Source organism: Camarhynchus parvulus, chromosome 1 (assembly GCF_901933205.1).
Source record: "Camarhynchus parvulus chromosome 1, STF_HiC, whole genome shotgun sequence".
Taxonomy (NCBI): domain Eukaryota; kingdom Metazoa; phylum Chordata; class Aves; order Passeriformes; family Thraupidae; genus Camarhynchus; species Camarhynchus parvulus.
The window spans coordinates 74,357,539-74,381,733 of record NC_044571.1 but is presented as its reverse complement, the minus strand read 5'-3'; the positions used below and the strand labels follow the sequence as shown (position 1 = coordinate 74,381,733).

The 24,195-nt window shown below is 37.6% G+C and overlaps 2 protein-coding genes across 3 annotated transcripts in view; one reads left to right on the top strand and one right to left on the bottom strand.

Annotated features, from left to right (window-relative positions):
* Positions 1-1,090: 1,090 nt before the first annotated feature.
* KBTBD3 (kelch repeat and BTB domain containing 3) lies at positions 1,091-18,575 on the bottom strand. Its single transcript, XM_030960191.1, has 3 exons — positions 18,544-18,575; positions 9,450-9,691; positions 1,091-6,692 (listed from the first exon to the last, which is right to left on the bottom strand). Exons 2-3 carry the CDS (start codon positions 9,671-9,673, stop codon positions 5,072-5,074), a joined length of 1,845 nt encoding a protein of 614 aa, XP_030816051.1. The 5' UTR covers positions 9,674-9,691; positions 18,544-18,575; the 3' UTR covers positions 1,091-5,071.
* Positions 18,576-18,908: 333 nt separating this feature from the next.
* AASDHPPT (aminoadipate-semialdehyde dehydrogenase-phosphopantetheinyl transferase) overlaps positions 18,909-24,195 on the top strand; it is a 29,262-nt gene continuing 23,975 nt past the window's right edge. For both annotated transcript variants that reach the window (XR_004060970.1, XM_030954673.1), the window contains exons 1-2: positions 18,909-19,065; positions 19,826-20,051. Coding sequence is in view for 1 of the 2 variants with exons in the window: in XM_030954673.1 (XP_030810533.1) it covers positions 18,922-19,065; positions 19,826-20,051 (370 nt within the window). In the remaining variant the exon portion in view is untranslated. The remainder of the gene's footprint in view (positions 19,066-19,825; positions 20,052-24,195) is intronic.

Below are 24,195 nucleotides of genomic sequence, written 5' to 3'. Positions count from 1 at the left end.
TATGCACATAAACCTCTACTTTATCCCAGAATTGTTACTCTACTTTTATGGAGGCTGTTAATCACTGGTGAAAAATCCTGGTGTATACCAGATTCCTCCAACAAAAATCCTTGGACCTCCTTCATTTATGTGAACTGACTTGATTTTATGTGTACTTTATGTGTCTTTTAATCATTAAATCCAGATTCTTTCTTCCTTGCTTTTGATGACAGGAAGAAAATCCCAACCATATGGTCTACTTCAGACACAAACTGTTCAGGTCCATGGTGAATTCCATGGATCTGTAGAACATACATATACAGTTTCCTTTTGATTGTGCACAGGGTTATGCAACTTAAGCTCTCAGATTTGGTCTGTGAATCCCTTCATTGTTCAATATAAGCTTTTAATATTATGAATGCTGCTGGAATGCTTTGTACATGTCTCCAAAAGGCTTTTGCTAGCTGAAAAGCTTTTGCGGCAAAGGCCTTGGAGTGTTGGAAAGTAATTTGTATTGCTGTAACTTGAATCTATCTATAGAGAAGTCTCAGGGTTACAGAATTTTCAGTTTTGGAAGGATACAAGACAACACTGGGCTCTGTCACTTTGTATTGACGCCATTTCTGCAAGCCTTGGCATGCAAATTTTGGACTGTAGCTTTTTTCTCCTTCTATATAAAGCTCCTTCTACTAGTATGAAAGGTCCATTTCAGTAACAATAAACAACCAATCATTTGCAGTACTTAAACTGTTAAAAAAACCTGTATATCAATCTGATCTAATTTTTAAAAAATTATACGAATTTAAATGAGTACCTCACAATGGTAAACTTAAGAACTTTTCAGCAGACAATTAAAATTAGCATGGGAACAGTAATGCAGTATGCAAAGGAAATACAAATAAAAGGTCCAAGGATAATTATAAACCCTCCTCACTGCAGTTTTCATCAATGCTAACTGCATTCTTGGTTATGGCATTCAAAATGTTCTCCAACTGAAGAAAAAAACCAACAAACCCCAAAACAGATTACCTGCATTAGAAACACTATAGAGTATCTGCAGTTTAAAACTCACTGGAAAAGAAAAAAAAGAGAGAGAGAGACGCAAGAACGATTCAGTTGCTCAGTGCTTTATTTCACAAAAGAATGAACATCTCAGCAAATGTGTAGTATCGTACTTTCCACATATCAGCAGAGCCCAGGCAGCAGCGAAATGTTACTGTTCTCCATGCTTTACTGGCTGTTAGAAGGAAAAAAATAAATTGAGCATAATACTCAACTATAAATATTGTCAAATGCATCCCTGTTTTCAGTCTGTTTTAATTAAAATAGATCTTATGCTGCCTCCTGTTGGTCACCTACAAACAGAAACATCTAAAATTAATCTCCACATTAGGATCTGCAGTCAGCACATTCTATAGCCTATACCTTACCTACTACTAACCACAGGAGGTAAACAGTTTTCTTCACAGAGTAATACCATAAATAAATCTGACCCATAAAATCTACTCAATTTTGTGAATATAATGAATTTTTAACAGTAGTAAACTGACTGACTACAAATGTATTTAGAATATAGAAAACAAATTAATTAGTCCTTATATAATACTCATCAGGTCTGTGCAAACATAATCAATAAAACACCTGAATAATTAATATTTATTATAAGAACTAAACCAGTATGATAACATTTCCAAAGTGCCATAACGTTTTGATAGCATTCTTTAAAAATTAATATTATCCAATATAATCATCACTGGATATTAAAATCCCACATACAACATATATTATCTTTGTGTATATTATACTGGTCATGCTTATAATGTATTCTGTGACATAAAATAGAATACTATTAGAAATGTTTTGGTTACATCATTTAAGTGCAAATAGTAGATTATAATTTTACATGCATTTTGTATGTTTAAACCACTCTGTTTCAGTGAGAACATATGTAATCATTAATCTAGTTACTATTTTTAGAGGAAGGTATTTTTTCATAAAGCTTTGATTCAAAGAGCTTTGAAAAGTCATAAAAGACATTAAAAAACTCACTTGGCATTAATTTTGTGACTTTTGGTTTTAATTGCATAAATGCTCTGTAGACTGAAAAATCTGTTTGATCCAGACTACAACAGTTACTCATGCAAGTAATTCATACTTTTTAGTATAGTTCACTAAGATTTCTTACATCTTTAGCAGTTAATCACAGGGTTTGGAACATAGGTCCTTTCTTCTATGATAAAGCCTTGTTTTTAAACATGATTAACACTTCTGCTTCTTCTGCATTCAGTTCTGCTACCAGATTTAATACTTTGTATGTGGAAATGTGGCAAATGATCCTTTTTCCTTCTGTGAGAGCTGTAGTACAGATTTACCTGCCTAACTGCAGAAAATCAGTACCATTTCACAGTAACTTTTCTGTAAGCAATGCTAGAAAGTAACTGACATTACTACATTATTTCCTGATCACTGAGTATGAGCTCAACTCCCTGTGAAATCCATGAATGATTTTTCAGACTGGGAACTGACATTAGTTCCTGCACGAGTATAGTGTAGAATATTAAAGAAGCATGTCTATTTTCCCAATTCAGCTTCAGTAAGTTTTCACTGTCTATAATTTCTCTGTACTGAGGAATTTCTCACATACGTCATTGCTCTGTCTGATGTCAGATGCCAGAGTCTTACAGCAAGTAGCTGGGTGGAAGACTGCCAAAAAGATCTGCTGTAGGGAAAAACTTAGAGGAAAGAGCATCACCTGAAGGACTCACTCGCTTGCTGTTTATGTGACCCAGCAATCGGGTCATAACAGTGGCAATTAAAACACCCTTGCAATTCTCTAGTCTCTTCCAATTTGCATAGCTATTTATACCCATACGGACATAATATGTTACTTTTCTCAATGCATAAATTGTATACTCATATTACTCAGGTATAAACACAACACAAATACATAAGCAAAGGTGAATTGGGCCTTGTATTCCAATGATGTGACAAGTTGCAATAATTAATGGTTAATGAAGTCTCTATGCTACCCTGAGTAGCTTCATTAAAACTAAAACTACCATTTTCCTAAATGTTTGGTTTTTTCCTATTGTTACAGTAAGTAGAAATAGTATTCCTCCTCTCTCTACTCAATACATTTGCTTTGCACTAACAAAAAGTAGTTGTGTCCCAATACAAAAATACTTGCATTTCTGCAAGGTGATTGTAGAGGTTACCTAGCTACATTTAGTTAAAATATGATTTAGAGACTTATTATGAAAAAAAAAATCAACAAAATAAATGTGGAAGTTGCCTGAAATACTGTAGCAAGCTACTTACTTCTACAGAACTGACACACATATTAATATACAGAAATTACTGAGTGGAAGGGTCCTGCTCTATTCCAAATGTACATGATTTTATTTTACATGCTTATGAAAATTGTTATGATGAATGTTATCTAAATTTGTAAGGGTATCTCATAACAAATTACAGAGTCAGTCACAGAATCAGAACCTTCCATTGTTTACTGATTAAAACAGAAGCCTGTTCTAGGCAATATTAAGCTTTAAGCATTAATATTCAGCTTGGATTTTAGAAAAAGTACATGCAGTAGTGATGTGATATTGAACTTACCACAGTTGTCTCAAGACATATGAAAGATGTCTCTGATGCCTCACTAAATTTTATTCATTATTTAAACTTCTTGAAAAGATGTGATTAAATGTTTAGAATCATTATTTCTGTCTGGCAGAAGACAACCTTACTGCTTTCACAATACTTACATGGAATATAAGGGCTCTCAGTGTCTTATCTGGATACCTGGTAAGAAAGGAAATTCTCAGGCTGTGGAAGAATCCAAATTAATTTATGAAACCTAGTTAATTTCAGTGTCCTCCTGTCAGAAAGAAGACTGACTTTGTAGGCATGAGATCAAATTTACTTCAGAACGTATGGCTAGACTAGTATTAGCACTAAAAGTCCATTACAATTTTAACATTATCATGGCTGACTACTTAAAGTTTATCAAGCAATATATTGTGTAGTGTTAACTGTGTAATATTTTAACATCTAAAAATACAATGAAGTTCAAGATAAAGTGTTTTAATTAATTTAAACCACAAGAGATGATTTTTCACCTCAGAAATACTATTTACTATTGACTTTTAATATGGGGGTGTAGTTTTGTAACTTTGTATTTGATGTATGACAAGATACAAACTTTTCCCATAGTTAACGGAAGCAATAGCTACGGTTCAGTGTACAGCTTGCTGCTATAAGCAGCCTAGTGACAGCTTAGTAGGTAGCACTGAAGACTTCAGAGATGAAGACTTCTGACAAAAAACATCCTGAAGTGCTTTTTCTTTAGTTAGCAACATGACTGAAGCAAAGATATCACATGAATCATCTGTCCTGCAGAAATCTTACCTACCCTGCAGTATGTTATTGAAGTTTACTTTGCCACAGTTAATGGCATGGAAACAGAAAATAAAGCTACTACTAAGGCACAAGGATGGAGAAAAACTGGCAAAACTGAAGAGCTGAAATAAGATGACAGGAATTATCAGTCTCTTCAAGTTAGATGCCTGGTTTTAATACTGTGAAGGTCACTTTGGCTCTTGTCCTTGCTAAGGTCATTGTGATAAGATAAAGCTGACAATGAATTCCTCTTACAGGCTTATGAACATAGAAAATATATATAACACTAATGAAAATGTCTTTTAAACTTCAGTTACATAGGGAAAACAGTATCACAGTCAGTTTTCTCATTTAGCAATTTGTCTATTGGGACAACTGTGAATATTACAGAAATAATGACACATATTACACAACTAATTCCTCATGAATATCCTTTTTGGAAAATTAATATAATTTTGAAAATTATTCTGATAATTACAGAGAAGAGTTGTATATAAAATTAAGTATATAATACTGTCTGTATAACGACTAGCATGAATGACATTTTAATGGAGTCTTCCAAAAGCAATCCTACAGCATTTAATCAAAACTGAAAATTTAAACAAATAAGCACATATTTCTCCATCTGTAAACTAATACTTAAAAACTATTCTACAACTTGTGCATTTAAATAGGCTCTTTTCACTTGCGAGTTTCAAAATTCTCCAGAGCAAATTGTCAGTACAGGTGACCAGGGGTCCCTATATTTATTAAACTGAATGACCTGACAGTAAAACTCAGTTAAGGCTCTTGGCATTGGTGAAACTTCTTCCCACTCAGACCTACTACTGTGGTAGACTTGAACTTCATCTGTGATTTCTTCTGGAGCATAATCACCACCTAGTATATAAATTTTGTCTTCTGTCCCAACTGCCCCTGCATTAAAGCCAGCGCATTCAAAAGATCCTTCCCCTTTCCAAACACAGGTTTCTGGGCAAAAACTGTAAACCTTGTAGGTGGAGAGATCACATATGTACAATGTACAGTTCACTGGAACAGCTTTGATTAGAGTTGCATGGAAAAACTGCCCAAATTCTGCTACAAGCTCAGACCACTGATCAGTCATAGCATTATACTTAAAGAAACAGTCAAGGGATGGATTAAAGGCATCAGTAATCTCTACTTCTGAGCCAAGGACATAAATTATATTCTGGCATGCACTTGCTTCTGGATAGTAAATACCTCTTGGTAACTGGCTTACAGATTTCCAGTCTTTGGAAAGAGGGTTATAGGATTCTACATCCAAAAGACTCCGAGTTTCTTGAGCTCCTCTGGTCTTTCCACCTATCACAAAGAGCTGATTTAAGGTTACAACAGATGTGTGCATTGTCCTTGGTTTTTTCATAGCTGATACTGTGGAGAATTCATTGCTGACTGGGCAGTAGCACCAGGTTTGGTCAGTGGCATCATGAAATGGTTCAGCAATATGAAGCCTGACAGTCCTATAACAATTACCCTTGCATCCTCCAGTTATAAATATTTTTTCTCCATAGCTAGACAAACTTGACCCTGGCAGATCAATCATGTGTGTATGTGGTAGTTCTTTCCATTTATCTGTTTTGATGTTGTAGCAGAACGTATGTCTGTTTTCTCCATCTTCATCAGTTTTATGAACAAATATATATTTTTCTGTGGTTGAAGGACGTGCATCTGGAAACAGTCCACTGAAGTTCTGCACACTTTTAACTGCATCATTGATTATTACTGAGCAATTAGCACTCTTAAGTAAGTGTTCTTCAGAATGCAGAAAGTCCTGCAAAGTCTTTTCAGGTAACTGGTGTAATCTCACTTTTTTGATCAAATTAGGGAGGTATTTCTGCCGTGTTTCTAAGTTGTGTTTGGTCCATTGGAGGACAGCTTTCAACACTGATTCTTCCTCGGGAACATCTAGTTCATCAGCCTCGAGACATTTTTGTAATATCTCAAAATTCATCTCCAAGAAGTCACTCGATCTGAGCAGCAATGAAAAGTGGTGTTGTACAAAATCTAGTGCATGATCAAACAAGCGGACAGACCCGTAACTTTCTGATAGAGAAAGCAACTGTAAGCAATTCACAAGATCAATACTTTTTATTAGGAAGTCACTGCAAGCTTTGGAAAGGAGTGAAACTTGAAGAAATGATGACAGTTGGAAGAGCATTTCCACATTATCGTTGGTTATCTCTGTTTTTCCTGTGTAAGCATAATCAAGAAAAGCTTTCACTGCCTTGGGTGATAGGTTACTAATAGTAACATTGCCATCATCCCGTTCTTTCATATTAACTTCAAACATGGCTCTGTGAATAGAATACAGAAGATATACACACAAATTAAAGATTCAGCAAACATATGAGAACACTGATGTGGAAGGAGACAATTAAGGGCACGTTATAATGTGGGCTGGTCTTAAAATAGGTCTAAAATGTGGAAGTTCTTATATGAACAATGAATTTACTTGGTGTGTTTGAAGAAAAAAATATTGGTGATAAGGACATATTCAAAGTGATGGCTTAACAAAATCATAGCAGCACCTGTGTTTTGTATGCATTTTCACAAATGGTGATGAAGTCTGCAGCTCTCAGTGTGAGAGAAAATGTGAAATATTTCAGGACAGCATCAGTTTCAACTTTGGGACATAAAGTCTGATTTTAAAAAACACATAGTAAAAGAGCTCCATGAGTTAGGTCATGCAATGTGGATGAGTACATAAAATTATGTGGAAAAAAAAAACCCTTCCAAATTGCAGGCTGAGCAAATGGCCAGACAGATGATGGGTGTAGTCCTCAGAAATAAAAGTAGGTAAGGGGTAAATGAGGAGAAAAAACACAAGGAAACTTAATTCTTGCTTTAGAGTTGACAGAGAGATGTATGAGTACAGGCCAATGTCAGAGAAAAAATGAGATTTTGATATGATTGCATGACACAATGAAACTGTGCAGAAAGTAGATTGTGACTGAATACAAAGATGATGGTTGAAATTGTGGAATGAACTATTGACCAGGAGATTTGTGGAAATTTTATTACAACTTTAACTGCTTTGTTCTAACTATGTAATAACATTTAACTCTTTCACACAATCTAACATGGCAAGATAAAATAATTAAAGTTTTACAAGCAGGTAAGTACTAGCAACAGAACAGTGCTGCAATATCCCTGGCCCTACCCTCCCAGGGACTAAGCCTCAAGCTAGGATAGCAGCGGCTTCTGAATATGACACAAGATAATAGTGGAGGAAGAGTCTGATAAATCATCAAATGCAAAGTAGAGAATCTGGATATTAATACATCATAGTTAATTCATACTAAAAAAAAAGTGTTATATCATAGTTCAGTTATACGCTTAGTATCTCTGTTGTATGGGATTTTTTAAATCTCATACTATTCTGAAGCCAAAGAGGAAACAAAAGCCATCCCTGTGTATAGCACATACTCTTTGGGATGTGAACATCTGGTAAGGCAGGCACTTGTCTGACTTCCCGAACAAGAACACAAAATTACAATAAGACAACTGTGTCCCGAAGACCTCTTTGCATACTAAGTGATGACCCTTATAATCCTTTCCTCATTAACCCATGAGCTATGAAATCTCTAATTAGGGAGTAAAATAGCAACTGAACAATACTAGTAGAAGAAGAGCAATGTAGGCAAAGGCTTTGACTCTGAAAGCTAACAAGTGAGGATCAAAATGTTGCTGATTATTCAGTTTACACAATGAAGACAAAACTAAGATAAGTCCAAAGGCCAAGGAAGACAAAAGGTGTTCCATTTCAAAATGTTTGTAGTGGACCTAGGTACTTTTTATTCCTTGAAGGTAAAAAATGGGACTTGCATTGCAGGATGACTTTTGAACCTGATGGCTGCTATTACCCACCATATCAACCATTAGGAGCAGGGAGAGATCTCTCCTGGCAGATTTTAGTCTGATGAGTCTGTAGGTAATGAAAAGGACACATGTGTTTCCATGTGCTTAACTCCAATTCTAAAAATTACCACTAGAAGCTATTTCATCCTAGTATTTCTTTCTACCAGATCATCTTGGTGCTGTCAAGCAGTTAAAGACAAATGAAAGTAGTCCTGTGTGTCAGAGAAAAAAATCTGCTCCTGCAGATTTTTTTTCAGTAATTCTTAGAACACATCTAGCTATCTTCTGTCATACATGGCAGACTCACTTAGACCATGAGATGTTCCAGGACATTTGAAAATAACTCACCTATGTATGGGCAACCGAATTGAGGCTACTAACTCATTCCCAAGAGTCCATTTTTTCATAGTCAGAGTTTTAGCTTTCTTTTTAGTAAACTCTATTCAGAAACACTTTCAGTGTGGAACTGCAAGTTTGAACCTTTCTAATAAAAAGGTTAGCATGGCTTATTTATAAATAATATTCTGTATGTGAATGAAGGCTGTCCCTTAAGAATACATAGCTTTAAGCACAAGAAGGAAGATCCATGTCATGCTGAAAGGCTGAAATCTGTAGTTTAGGAAAAGTATGCATATCTATTTAAATACCTCTGAAGACAATTTCTACAATACTGACTGCTCTTCTTGGACAAACAAAAACCAGCTCCATTCCAAAATTATGGACAATTTATCCACACTTGCTCAGTACAAGATGTATTTGTAATCAATGGTTTCATAATATAAATGTGTCAAAGTACATAGACTATCATATAAAAAGTCAAACAATATCCTTGCAGACCTTCAAATACTGATACGGGCAACAGGTAACTCTTAAACATACATAACCTGTGTCACTTCAACCTAACAGCAGAAACACACATTTATGATTTGAAACTTGTATTACAGAGTTTCAACTGCTGTAAGAATCTGATTCATAAAGTCCTCATGGCTTTCTGAAAATACAAGGAGCCGTATCTCATATACCCTAAAAGGATGTTTGAATGCTGTGCTCAAAACTCTGCATATATATGTAAATTGTGATAATTTTTTAACTTTTGGTTTGTTGTTTTTTTTTTTAATTCTATTCCCTCCCTCCTTCCCTCCCAGAGAACTTAGAATCTATTTCCTGCAAACTCACACCAAAATTAGGTTTACCTGAAAAAATCACTGCATGCTGCCAGTACACAACGATGACAGGGAATTATTTCATCTTTCACACGAATTTTAAAATCAAAAAATATATTTTGTTCTCTGAACTTTTGTAGTACTTTTAGAATTTGTTGTCCATGACCTTCAGCCACTAAGGAATTGATTTTATTTTCAGGAACAGAAATTCCATTGCAAATAGGTCTGCTAATGTAATCCCGTTGATTGGCCATGTTTTCTTCAATCTATTCCTGAAACAGAAAAATAAGTAATTGATTCTACAGTCTTATTATTAAAAAAAAAAAACAAATGAAATCAGTACACCATAAAATAAACAAAGAAGTTCCCAGCATCGAATTTAGTTTGCGTATCATACACACAGTTAGAAATTTGTGTTACAAGTGACTTTTACACTGAATTTGATAATACTACTACTTTGTAAAATATATTCATATGGCAAATTTTGTAAAGTAGATTATCTGCCATATATGAGAGAACAATTCTACAGATAATACCCACCTGTAAGAATTTTTTAATAACGTCCATGGGAAGCACATCAAGGAGTGTGTTTAATTGTCATTTAAGAGAAAGACTAGTCCTAGGCTTACCCTCAAAAAACCCCAATTTTTTACAATTTTATGTAAAATTAAGATGGAAAAAGAAAACTTAGTTACATATTTTACATTCCAAAAGCTGATCACTCTACATCTTGTAGTGGAAGGGAGACACAGGCTATTAGACTGCATCCTAAGTGGATTCCCATGAGGCACTCTGGACTGCAATAATGGCATACAAACAACACCAAGAGCCTGGCTGAATAGCAGGATTGCTGGGGCTTACCAAACTGGGTCATTTAGAGACAGTTTGGTGACAGGATACCTTTGAGTGCTTAGTCAATTGAAACTGATTTTGTCATGTGCCTCTAGTCGTGTTAGGAAGCTTTGTGTTTGCCCACGCTAAGTTTCATTTACAGTGGTGTAAATTAACTGGCTTTAGAACACATTTAAATTTAAGACCATCTCCCTTTCAGCAGCCAAGTTTTTTTCTGGTGAAAATCCCTACACTGAAGTGTGTTTTTTTCTATGGTAAGTTGGTTTGAACTGTTTTTTACAATGAAAATATTTTATACCACTTTGTCAATATAAAGAAACTTCAAACATGAGTATATTTTATTTATACCTATTTAAAGAGCTATTTATATATTGCAGATGCATAAATTGCCCATACTGAAAATCTGAGTCAAGACTGCCTATTTTAAAGCTTAAAGAAACATTCCAATTTTTTTTTATTCCAGGATTTTGCTTCCACAATTCCAATTAAAATCAATAACAGATAATGGCCCACCTGAATTGACAGGGGACAAAATATTCCAAACAAAACCCAGAAACAAGAAAATACTGTTTTTGGTTTTTAATTTTCTGAAAAGGCTCATCTGATGACACGATATATTCAGTGTAAACTAAACCATCTTCTAAGTCTTCTTCATATGAGGTACTTTCACAGCAGACTGATCTATACTTTATCTAGTCAGGTAGCTCCAACCACAAATAGACCTCCATGTCTCCTGGAAGAGAAGAGATCCAGTGATCTTGCTGCCAGCACTGGCACCCTTGGAGCAGGCATCTTCTCCTTCCCATGGCCAGACAATCTCAACGTATTCACTCTTTCCATTCTAAGCCTGAGGAACTAGGAAAATACAGAAGAACAAGACCACCATTTATTCTGATAATGTATGGCCTCATAAACCCCAACTTCCATAAATCATGAAACTTTTCCTATGTCAGAATTCTCTAGAATACCCTTTTCTTATGAATTTAAAAGCCTGCTCCTCAAAAGGCTGAATCTTCAAAAGCAGAGTTGCTTCAATAACAATAGTTTCCCACATTTGAATGAAACTTTTTTATAAAAGAAAGTGAATTTCAAAGTTTATTTGGCATCACATCAAATAACACTTCTTCTAAAAGAAACATAAACCTTTCTGCAAAATTCTGGAACTGACAATTGACACTAGACATCTTTCTCCACTTATATGTGATTTCTATAGCAAGCTCCAACCTACAATGTGCTTTCTGATGATAAAATTACCAATTTCAGTAATATTTGTATTTGTATTATGAAGATGGAAACATCTACTGTAATCAAGTTGAACTATGCTATTTTAGACAAGACATCATATGATCACTTTCATACAAGCAATCAATGTTTCAGAAAGTTTTCTTTTACTACACTATTACCACAAAAACTCTATTCCAGTACATTGGTGTAGAGACTGTAAACCTCTTAATTACACATCAATTTATTAATGATTACATATATTTGCTCTTCTGTTAAAATTGTTATTTGACATAATTTTCCTTTGTATATTTATTCATTCTTACAGTTATCAAGAGTGTTGATATCCTCTCTCAACTTTCATTAGAATGAATAATTGTCAAACTTTCCAAGGTCCACTTATAAGGCTGAATTTCTGGTTTTCCTTATTATTACTTGCAGTTTTCTCTTTACTCTGGTTTGATCCTAAATTTCTTTCACTGATACAAGATTTGTTGTACAATGTTATGGTTCAGACCTCATCACTGTCTCACTAGACCAATTTCCAAGTCATCTAGTGCATCCTAATCCTAATCTCTAATAGCAATATTTCATTATTTTCTTAAAAGCAAAATTCAGCAGTGTATCTTTAATGTTTTTGTCCACAATTAAGGAATGTAGTAATGAACACTGTGCAATGACTTAGCCTAATTCACCCTTCTCTCCATTAAGAAAATAGGTATTAATAAATTCAATTTCCACCTGTCTTTTAGCCAATTCCTGACTTACTTTATAATTTTGGTATTAATGTACCACTTCACTGAATCTGTTAATGATTTTAGAGCTCTCCAAACTCTCTTAACAATTCAGCTAAAAGTTGGTATGTTAAACAAGGCATTTATAATTATTTCATGCACTCTTCTACAAAGCCATATTAATTATCGGTAGGGGATTTTATAAATATTTGATCAGTAGGGGTTTTTATAAATATTAGATAAAAGGGTAAGAAACGTAGGGGATGCAGATATACGTGGAAGAGGTCTGCAGCTCAGGAATGCTGGGGAACACCCCTCCTTTTATTTGCTCCATAAACTCCCCCAGGATTCCAATTACAAAGCCTGTCTTCATGTGGATTACCAAGAACCAAGCTCCAGTAAATGGTTCATTAGAACTGGGATCTCTTACTTTTGCTTTTTAAGACACATCTATGTATTCAGCAAGCGGCCTTGCAGCCTCTCCTGGAACATGACACAAGTACTGCCGTACGTGATCCAATCTCTCACCACTTGACAAAACCTCCCTGCTCCTCCTGGACCTTTAGTCTTACACTGGCAAATGCCACCTTAGCTATTAGCCTGCTTTTCTGAAAAAAAAAAAACCAAAAAACAACAAACCAACAACTGGTTGACAAAGACAACTGAAAACTATTCCAGAACTAAACTCCCCTAAAGTTAAAATTTATACATTTGCCCTGGCTTATTTTTATTGGATAACACCTCAAACACAAGGCCAGTTGGCTGCTACAGTGAAAACTGATATACAGTTCACAGTTATTAAGGTCAACCCCATATAACATGTGTGGGGGACATATATGTACCTCTCAAAACTATCTGTACAGGTGTCCAGTTGAAGGGCCAGGCATTCTGCATGCCTGACAGTCAAGTGGCAAGCAATGGCCAGTCTGTGTAGGGCCACAGAGCAGCCAGCAGTTGAACAGAAGGCTGGGGATATGTCAGGACCCAGGACATCCCTCTGGCTGTCCACGACGGCCAAGACCCCTGCCAGGGGTCTCAGAGACCCTGGCACAGAGCCCAAAATGCCTGTGGGTTTGATTATGACCCATGGAACAAGTTACCAACCTTAGATGAAGATCTGCAAGCCACAACAAATTAAGTAGAATGATAGTGAATTTATCACAAGGTGAAAAAGTAGATTTTGGGGTTTTTTAGAATGGAGGTCCAGGGGGCAAGATGGAGGGATCTGGGTGTGTCCTGCCTTTCTCCTTCTTCTTGGCCTCCATCTTCTGCTGTGATGTCGGCACTTTTAGATTGGTTTAGAGTAGAAGCTCACTGTCTAACATAGGTGATAGGTATGGGAAAGTAATTGTAAACATTGTACACGTAGTTTTTAGTATAAAGACATAACACCTCCCCGAGGGCAGGCAGAATGCCTCTGACTGTCTTGCTGAGGGGACCTTAGCAGGACAGGAGAAAGAATTTTATAGGTAAGATACAATAAACAACCTTGAGACCGAGAAATGGAGAGCCCTGACTCCTTCTTCAAGCACCGGGCTGGGGAAAAGGACTTTCCAACTTTTCTCGGGGTCACTCTGACAAGCTAGAGACACCGACAGGGATAGTAAACTACTTTTGGTCATTATGGTGGATGAAATAAGGGATGGCCTGAGAGCTCGGAGGCAAGAGCATTCTTATGATCTGTCACAGAATCCAGTAATAAGGGCCCAGACCTCATTAGCTGTGCTGTTTGTAAGACCCCTCTGTCGTAGAAGCATAGAGTGGTTTGGGTTGGAATGGCCATTAGGGATCACCTAGTTATGAGCCTTTGCCAGTTTTAACACTGTTCTTTTCCCAGGACACCAAGGGACAGAGCAGTCTAGAACATAATGAGCTCATTGACCCAGATGCCAGGTAACCACACTGAGAACTCTGATAAGACCATGAGATATACACACATTCCTCTTAGTATCTAAGCATTTGTAAAAAGCTACAAGAAAGTGTTTAACTGACCTTGGTTCCATGCAAACAGCTGCCAAAACTTCACTGAATTTTCGCTTCACCAATGCTAATGCTCCCTTTCCAAAGATATATGGAGAATGTAACATATTTATGATTGTGTTTTAGTTAGCACCATCAACAATCATTCTTAAGTGTTCTTGTAATTCTGTAACTATAAGACACTGAAATGCATTTATTTATTTTTTTATACTTTTCCTTTGGGAAGTTCAAATGACCTTTAGACATGAATTTAATAACTTGGATGTATGTTGAATCCTAGATATTATACTAGAAGACCATAAATACAGCATACTGTTAAATACATAAAGGAGGCAAAAAACATCCAGGACAGACATTTTCAGAACATACAGGCATACACTAAAATCATAACCACTGCAATACACCTCCTAGAAATTACTTTCACATCCATTCCACCAGATCAGAAACAGTAAAGCACACAGAACTGTGAAGTGACCTTTGAGCAGAGATCAACTTTTGTTTGTGCAGAATCTGTTGTAGTTCCTACCAAAGCACTGATGGGAACATACTCGCATAATGTACGTATATTAATTGACACTTTTGCTGAAAAGATTTTGCTAAACCAACAGTCCAAATAGCCTTAGCTGCTACAACTGATAAATAAAATGATTACAGAAGTTTAAATATGCTAATGAAGTTGAGAATCTGGAAGATGTGCAATTATTTCTTGGTGAATAACCAAGGAAAAGATATCAAACTAGGGAGAGGATGTGTAATAACAGTGAAGCATGAACACCCAAATGAGGGTCCAGAAAGACAGTGGCAAAGACACCAAACTGTTTGATCACTTCATAATCGTGAGATAAAAATATCCATACAAATTTGTGTGACTTTGAAATAGCCTAGGGAATTCTGTTTTGTGGAAGCACTGAGCACACATAAGTATCACACATAGCTCAGCTTGTACTTTGTCAGGAAAAGCCCCTTAAGGCTGTGTCTGCCTGGCAATAAACAGGACCAAGCCCTTGGGATTGGACTGAGGCTCCAGACTGTACCCAGCACAAGGGAGTGGCCATTCAGAAATTACAGGTAACACTGTGCAGGTAGACATAAATGCATGGAAGAGTTCTCTCCTCTTCCAAAACAGCTGGCAAAACCAGTCAAAACTCAACACTAATTTGGCACTTAATTAATTACAACCAATTGTAAAACAATCTATCTGCTTTTATCTGAAAGCACAATACAGCTGTGCAACAGCACTCGCCAATTAAAAAAATCTTTGTACTTTATAGCAGGTAACTTATGAGAAATAAATTGTTCTTCAATGGAAGATTGTGTTTATTACATGGCCTTCTCCCAGCTTGGATAGTTTGTCTTACTAGGGACCAGGATTCTTAAAAAGGGAAATCTAAGAGCTGGTATTTGACAGAACACTTTATGCACCTAGGATGAAAGAATTAAGAAGAATTAAGCACGGTGAAGATGAAGAAATTGTATAGATTTCTCTAAAGAACTTTCAGGGGGTCTTTTCCATACAAAATTTAACGGTGCATTAATACATGTTTTGAAAAGGTCAAGATCAGCATTCTAAGATCTAATATTAAAAATATTATATTATTGAGTCTACTGTATACCCATCAAGATGATTTGCTATTTTCATTCCTTGTTCATTCAAAAGGAGAGAAATTAATGACTTGTTAATAAGTTTTAAAAATACCACTCTACACTATGCATCTAATTTAGCATTCACTAAGATGAGTATGAGTGGAACACATATCTGTAGGATTTGGTGACACCTCTAATGAACTAAAAAGACTGACTAAAAAGACAAGAGTCATTTAAAATGTAATTAAACTATAAATACTGAGTACAAGTTCTGTGCTTTTATATTCCATTAATGTGTTGATTGTCACTGATTGCCTAAGATTGAAAACACTAAGAGAATTCCAAGTTCCTGACTGGAAATTTCAATGCAACTGAGTCTCACAGGTTTTTCATAAATAACTGAACTTCAAAGAAAAATAATATTCAGTCAATCATTTTAGCAAGCAAAAAAAAAACCAAACCAAAAAAGTACAGGACCTGTTGAGACATTTAATCCACAAAAATGACATTTATCAATAATAAATGTTGGGATAATATTCTCAGATTGAAAGGTGACACAGAGACTTTAAAGCTTTGTGTTCTTTAGAAGGGATTAAAAAAAATCAACAAGGAAAAAAACCTAGCATGGTATCAGTAGGAAGTAAGGAAATTGCAGTAATTCCTGGAGGCATTTCCAAAGTGGAAGATTCCCACTCTGCAAGCAGTGATTATTAAGTGCGTGTTCCCTGATAAACACATGAACCCATTAAGATAAAGCAGTAAGTCCTTAAAAGAAGTAAAACTGGCTGATTTACTCTTAAATTTCTCCAATTCATCAAGTTATTTTGCAAATTATTTCCTTAGCCAAAAGGATCAAGAACTGTAATTTTAATTTTCAGGGAAAAAAATGGAATTAAAATGACACTTTGTACTTCTAATTCTGCTGAAAATAACTGCAAATTCTGTAAAAAAAAATGACAGCTTTTAATGGCTTCTGTAGTCTGTCACTTTTGCATGTGATTAAAATGTGGGTTTTTCAAAACACGCATGCAATATTGAGCATTTTTAGAGATTAATTTAGCATACCTTATTATAATAAGGTTTTACTTAAAGATGTGGGTTTATATTGAATACATCCATAATTATATTACATATTGTACAACGCATCTTGACCTTCAGATTGCATTTACATATGAAGCTCATTTAAAAAAAAAACAAACATTCAACCACTAGTGAAAAAAAGTGCTACATGTTTAAATCTCTTAAGTAGAGAGCATGGACAAGCCAAACCTATCAATCAGAGGAGTTTTTTTTTTTTGGAACTAGGTAAGATCCATAATTCATTAGTATTATAATCTATCAGTAACTAAATATACAAACTGCCACAATTTTCTCTTCAAAGTGCACAGAATACAATGTTTGAAATGTAAGCCTCAGCTACAGTTTGAGATTGGTGAAGAGCACTTTCCTGGGATTTTTTCCTGACAGTGTTAAATCCTCCTCTACTGTCAGTTAACTTTGTCTATGGGTTTGGATAATGCATCCCATTCCTTGCTTCGTTAAATCATGGAGAAAAATAGGAATAATATTTTGAAATAAGTCAAATACCCAATTGATTCCTTGATTAAAGATTTTTTTTTATTCAATGTTACATCTGTGTTTAAAATATTTTGCGAAGACAATCTATACTCAGCTATAACTGAAATTTATTCTGGACAGAAAGACCTTCTGGCCTGTGCAGAAACAGCAGTTTCCCATATTAACAGTGAGATAGCAACGGTGAACAACAGCAACAAAAAAAAAGGAGGATTGTAACAAATACCTGCAATAACACAATTTTCACCATGTTGGCATCATTTGTACATGGTCAATAGAGGATGGATGAAGTACAAGTATTTCTAAAGGCAAGCAACATGAAAGGTTGTATATTTTCAAACAGGTCCCAGTTTTTTAGCTATGGCTCAACTCCAGAACCAAAGGGCAAACAAACTTACTGCCTTTTGAGGATTTACAGATGGCCTATAATTGAGGAAAAATGGGAATCCAGTTGACAACCATTGGAATTCTTAACAGAACAATGAGCACGGGATATAAGAGCCTTTTGTTTGCACAGATCCTTAGGAGCCAGAACCCTGCTAGAGTGATGCAGCGCGCTGCATCTGCTCTCGGGACAATCAGCTCCTCTTTATAGTCAATAAAAGGTACACAGAGCCCAGCCCGCTGCGACAGCTCTGCCAGGGGCCCGGAGGGCTCTCCAGCAGAATGGAGGCGCTGACGGCGACACCTCAGCAAGATGCGCTGCGGGCAGAGATGGGCCGCGCATCACCTGTCCGCAACGGGGCGCGCTGCCACTAAGAACCACCTCCCCCGGACCCCCTCGAAGACGTAACCACCTCCCAGTGCCGCACAGGGCCGAGGGAAGCCGAAATTAGAGGGCAACTACGCTCCTTGTGCCACGGCCAGGGTTATCTGCCATCCCCAGCCCCACAGCAGCAGCGGCCGCCATCACCCCCGCCCCGCCCGCCGCGGGAGGGCAGCGCCGGCAGCGCCCCTACGGCGCATGCTCAGCCGCCCGCGCCTGCGCCCCGCGGCGGCTCCGTTCATTCTAAGGGAGGACTAATTCTGACAGGACGGGCGGGATGGGGCAACGGGATCCCCTTCCCTCACAGCGCGACCCGGCCGCGGCATGCGGCGCTCCCCGCCACTGTCGTCTCTCCGCAGGCGGCGAGGCGCCAGTCCCCCCTGAGCGCTCCCTCCGAGCAGCGAACACCCACCTGCAGCCAACACCCGCAGCTCACAGACCGGTCTGGCCCACCCTCCGCAGCAGCCACGCCGGCAGATTGGCTCCTTCCGACGTCATTCTCCTGCTCCTTGCACTCGGAATGGCTCCGCCGGCCGCCACTCCAGGTGAGAGCCCGCCCACCTGTCCTCGCTGACGACACCGCGGGTGCCGCTCCGCAGCAGGCACCGCCTTTTCCCTGATAGGTCGCTACCTGGCGCATTCCGCTGTCACTCACAGGGCGATCTGACATCGGGTTGGTTATTGCGCTCGAGGCGGGGCCCTCCGCGCTTCCCGCACGCCGATTGGCTCCCGCTAGCCTCGAGGGGGCGGGCGCAGGGAGCGCGGCCGGGCCGTGGCGGCGGGGCCGGCCATGGGCAGCGTGCGCTGGGCCTTCCCGTGCGGCGCATGGCGGCCCCGCCGCCGCGAGTGGCTGCTGGCCGCGCAGCTGGTGCAGCCCGAGGAGAAGGAGCGCATCGGCCAGTTTGTGTTTGCCCGCGATGCCAAAGCCGCCTTGGTACATGGGGAGCCGGGGCGCGGTTGTCTCTCTGCACAGTCAGAAATCAAATTCCTGATTTCTCGTAGCAGAACGTGCCGTGTGAGGGCATTTCAGGGATGTAAAGCTAAAGGATAAGGCTTGTATAAAAGTATGAAGCCAGGAGTGACGGCAGGCTGCTGTCAGTATTACTCTGAAAGACTTCACAAGTTCTAAGTCGCGATACCAAGTCAGGAGACAAAAATCAGCGTACCCTGAGGGACTCTGCGTAGGACATCGGCGTAACCACTAGGAGAATAAAGGTGTTTTAGAAGATCCAGGGTTTGAATCTCGCCTAATAACATAGTAATACGCGCCTGCTAATTAGTCTGGAAGGAGTTACTCATCAATTTTAGCTGCTGAGAATTTCATTTAGCACCTAGGTAATGAATGGATGTACTGAAAGGAAGGCTATTCAGATAATTATACTGTTCAAGGTGGTGTAAAAAGTATTTATTTGTGCCATAAAGTATCGTAAATAAGTTACTAAGGTAGAGAAAGGAACTGCTGCAATTTGTCTGGGCAGGGACTTGTATTAATTGTGCTAATAGTGACCATGTGTTTGATGCTCTGATGGACTCTTCTGCTTAAACTTAGTTGACATAGTTTTTATAAAAGGGAGAAACTTAAATTATTTGGCTAAAATACACTAATTGATATCAACAGTAATACACCAAGATTTTTTAGGTGTGTGGTTTTCTAGCAATAGTTCTGTATGAATTACTTCCATTTTATTTCACAGGCTGGTCGCCTGCTGATGCGGAAATTAATTGCAGAGGAGCTGTGCATACCTTGGAATGAAGTCCACTTGCAAAGGACACCAAAAGGAAAACCTTTCCTGGCCAGTAACTTGGTTGGTATCAACTCAAATTACAACTTCAATGTCTCTCATCAAGGAGATTATGCAGTTCTTGCTGCTGAGCCTGAGCTTCAAGTTGGCATTGATATTATGAAGACTGATTTACCAGGTAATTCATTATGGTGACTAAAGCAGATTCTGCAGTGTTTGAGTACTGAACATTTTCACATTTCCCAAAGAACTAATCTGTGTCCTAGAAATGTAGTGTAATTAGCAAAGAGTGTATGAATGTATTGTGTATTTGGGATTTCTAGCTGTTAAATGCACTCCTCGTTGTTTATTTTGGGGTGTATTGTAGGACAGATACAGATATATTTCTCATTTAGAGAAGCAGAACTCCGGGAAAATAAGATCATGAGTCCTCCTATCATGTGAGCACTACCAACATCTGCAGATACTTTAATTATGGATTTGCTCTGTGTGAGGCAGAAGGAGAAACATCTTTCTCCTTCTGGGACAATGGCATCCATCCCCATGAGAACTTGATAGACTGTGTTACTCAGTTGTCCCATATGTATGGACATTTTGTGCGTCAGCAACACAGATTAGCTGTGAATGTGCAGTAATTGTCAGTGAGAAGGGATCATGAGGAGGGAACACATGAGGTGGTCTTGGGAAAAGTCTAGACTTCACAAACTTTAGTTATTGGCCTATTTATTAGAATGAAATGACTGTATAGGTTAGTGAACTTCAGGATCTAAATTAGGATTGTAGCAAAGTGTATTTTTATATACAGTTTTATGGAGATGATTTAGTTTGCAAATGTTCATCAGTGCATAGTCATGGGTTAAAGGAGAAACATACTGGGATTTATGATTCACTGGAATTCTTTTTTTTCTTAAACATTTAACCAGATATGACAGTACTAGTTGTGTTCTTAGAGAATCTTTCTCCACAGTTTTTGGAATTGCCTGGCATTTTATGCTGTAAAATATGTTGTGTTTTAAGGGAGAGATTCAGGTAAACCCTGACTGGGTAACTTTCTGTCTGATCACTTTACACCTTTTTAATGACAACTACAAGTGTACAGTTTTGCATTGTGACATTTAGCTAGGATACACAGAAACTTTGCTGCAATCTGAATTTCATTCCTGTGACTCACACCTGCTGTAGACCCTCACTCTGAGCACAGGGTCAGCCTGGGAGGCCACAGGACAGCCTTTGCAGGGTCCTCCACCAGAGCTGTTGTGTGTTTGGTGACAGGAGCTGTGTCCACTGGGTAAGGCTGCTTTGGTACTGGGGCACACCTGACAGGACTGCAGGGACACAGGGCCCAAATAAGCAAATTAAGCTTGAAGATGGTGCTTTTATCATAGGTCTCAGGCAAAGCAAGCAAGGTGATGTCCCAGCTGTGTCTCCTCACAGCATCTTGCACATTCTCATCCTAGTGTTTGCTGGGGGAGCAGAGTGACAGAGAAGGCCTTGATGCTGTGCAAACACTGCTGATACCAGTGTGGTATCAACACGGGGTTAGGCATAGACCTAAAACACTGCCCTCCCCAGGCTGCCATGGCAAAGGTAACACCTGGAGCCAGTATCCTTGGAAACACTCGGGTTGGGCTGCCACTGGCCTTACCACAGGACTCACTGATTTTAATTCCTCATTCCAAAAAGTTTCTGGTTTCAGTGGGTAAATAGTGAAAATCAAAATATTCAAACACTTGTATTTGAAGCTTTTCTTGGGAACTGCAAAATTCAAATTTATAAAGAAAAATAAAAAAATTTATATGTGGAAGTAGGGATATCTTACATCCTCTGCTGGTATTTTATGCAGGGGTAAATGTGGCTGGCGTTTTAAAGGCATGTTGTCAATGTCCAGCTGACAAGTTTTATGAAGGGTGTTAGTCTTTATTTCTGAAGTCTAAGGACTAAGTAATACTTTGAGATCTGATACAGACAGGCTTTAGTGGTTTTGGGAGATGCTGGTGGTTTCAAAAACTGAACAGTGAAAGATGACTCATATGTCTTCCTTTTTGTAATTATAATTTCTATTTTTGAAAAAGAAATAAGATACTAATGGAAATGTAATAATTGTGTCTTGAAAAGAGAGCCAGTACATAAGTAATATTAAGGTTAGAACTCCATATTACAGAGACTATAATTTAAACCTGGCCATCTTTTCACCTGAAATTATTCTGAGGAAGATTTTTGTCTTAGTAGAGTCACCTTCAACTCTTTTTTGTTGCTGGACTGTGAATAAGTATTGACTTTACCAGTATTATTTTCTCTGATAGTTCCACTGAGTGGTGCTCTTGTTCTGCACTTGCTAAGTACATTCTGTTTCTATAAATCTCTTTCCTTGGAACAGCTACAAGGACAAAGAGTTCCCTGTGAACAAAGTACATTTCAGTAGGTTTGTTTGTTTTCTTCAAACACTTGTTTAAATATGAAGTTCTAAATCTTATGATGTTATCCAACAGAATCCCGATCGAAGTCTGTGTATTGTAGCTCTTATATTCCTTTATTGTTCAACCAGCGAGCATGCAAAATCTGCAGTGCAGATACACGAGAATCCTGCAGCTGAAAGTTTTGAGAAGTCTGCTGTTTGTGTGTTACTATGTAACACGGAGTCCTGGCGCACATAAGCATTTTATGTCACTTCTTAATCCATCCTATGTATCTTTGTTTTACTTATTGTTCATAAGAAGCTGTCTCTTTCCATATTACTTGTGCTTCCTTATTAAAATCTGAGAAATGAAACTGCTACAGGACGTAGCCTTCTTCAAAGGTGAAGGCAAGACCACCCTCGAAGTTATTCTTACCACTGCAAAAAGCAGCAGTTCTACAGAAGTTCCACAGGTGTGCAATGGTTTACCACCTTTTTTCCTCTTTTCAGATATTGATATAAATACTGTAGTGATGGTAGAAAAGGAAAATATCCTCTTCAGGTATGGTGTGTTGCTGCCTTTTGGTTTTCTGGCAGGTTATTGTAGATTTAAATAAGTCTTTCAATTTAATTGTTTTTGAAGAATTACTGAAATCAATGGTTATTTTTCTTCTCTTTAGATCAGTTTAAGATGAACTCTTGAGTCATTTGGAAAAATGCACACTGTCCTGTAAATTTGTTTGTAGAAGTGTCTGTGGACATTATTTGGCCAGGTAATGCGTATGAGTTTATTTTAAGCCTTTCAAAAAAGAAATGAGAAGGATTCTCACAGTACTGTTAACTCCTGTAGAAAAAAACAAGCTTGTGTTTGATTTTTTTTCGCTTATTGAAAAGAAATTCTGCAACAAGTGTCAGCTTGGTTTGAGAGGTGTGTGAGATGTTGATTGACCAGTCACTTAAGCTCTGTAAAGCAGAACGTTTTCAGAGACTTAGGAAATAATTACAGCTTAATAAAGATTGCCTTGAGCATTTGAAAAAAGTTTAGATCTTAGGCTCAAGAGCTTTCCTGCTGTGCAAGTGAATTTCTTTTCACTAATGCAATTTTTTAGCTTAGAGGGATTTGCAAAGATAAATAAATTAACAGTTCATTCCATATCTTTGAAAATCAGCCTGCAATCTTTCTTACATATCCCACTATATTTACTTTGATCCAGATGTCTCCAATATCAGTTTTATTCCAGAATTAAATATTTGACATGCAGTAGAATCAGCTTTTCTCATTAATATTTTGATTTTATGCTAGGCTTGCTTGTTAAAAGACACAAAAGGGTAAATTATCTGCATGTGAATTTCACAGAAAAATTAATTTGATCTAAAAATACCCAAATAAATGCTTTTTTAAGAAAGTAGGCTATTATGTGCAAACACCTAATTATTTGAAACTGGTTTTCTCTGAGGCAAGGAAATATAAAAAAAGAACTTGACTCATTTTTCTCTTTTCATTCTCATTATCACATTATTGAGGCAAGGTAATGCAAGAGATGATAGAGTTCTTCAAATCAGAGACAGGTCAAACGTGTATATAAGTCCCACATGAAGAAGCTAAATACCGTACTTAGTCTAGCTAGTGGAGGAAAGCTCTTCTCCAGACAGTTTTAAACCTTGTGCTGTTAATTTTGATGTATTCCTAAGCCTAATTGACTTAGGCTCACCTACACCATAGTTCAGATATTTGACATGTCTTTTATCTAGCAGCCATGTCCAGTTTTTTTAATTGCAGTGCTTCTTTAATTGCTGCATTTCAGCTTTTCAATAAGAATTTCCTGACCTAGAAACAAATTTCAAATCAGATTGTTTAAGGTAAAGGTAGATCACCTTAAGGACAAAAGCACTCAAAAGAAAAAAGTTTTAACTGTTCCTGGTTTTA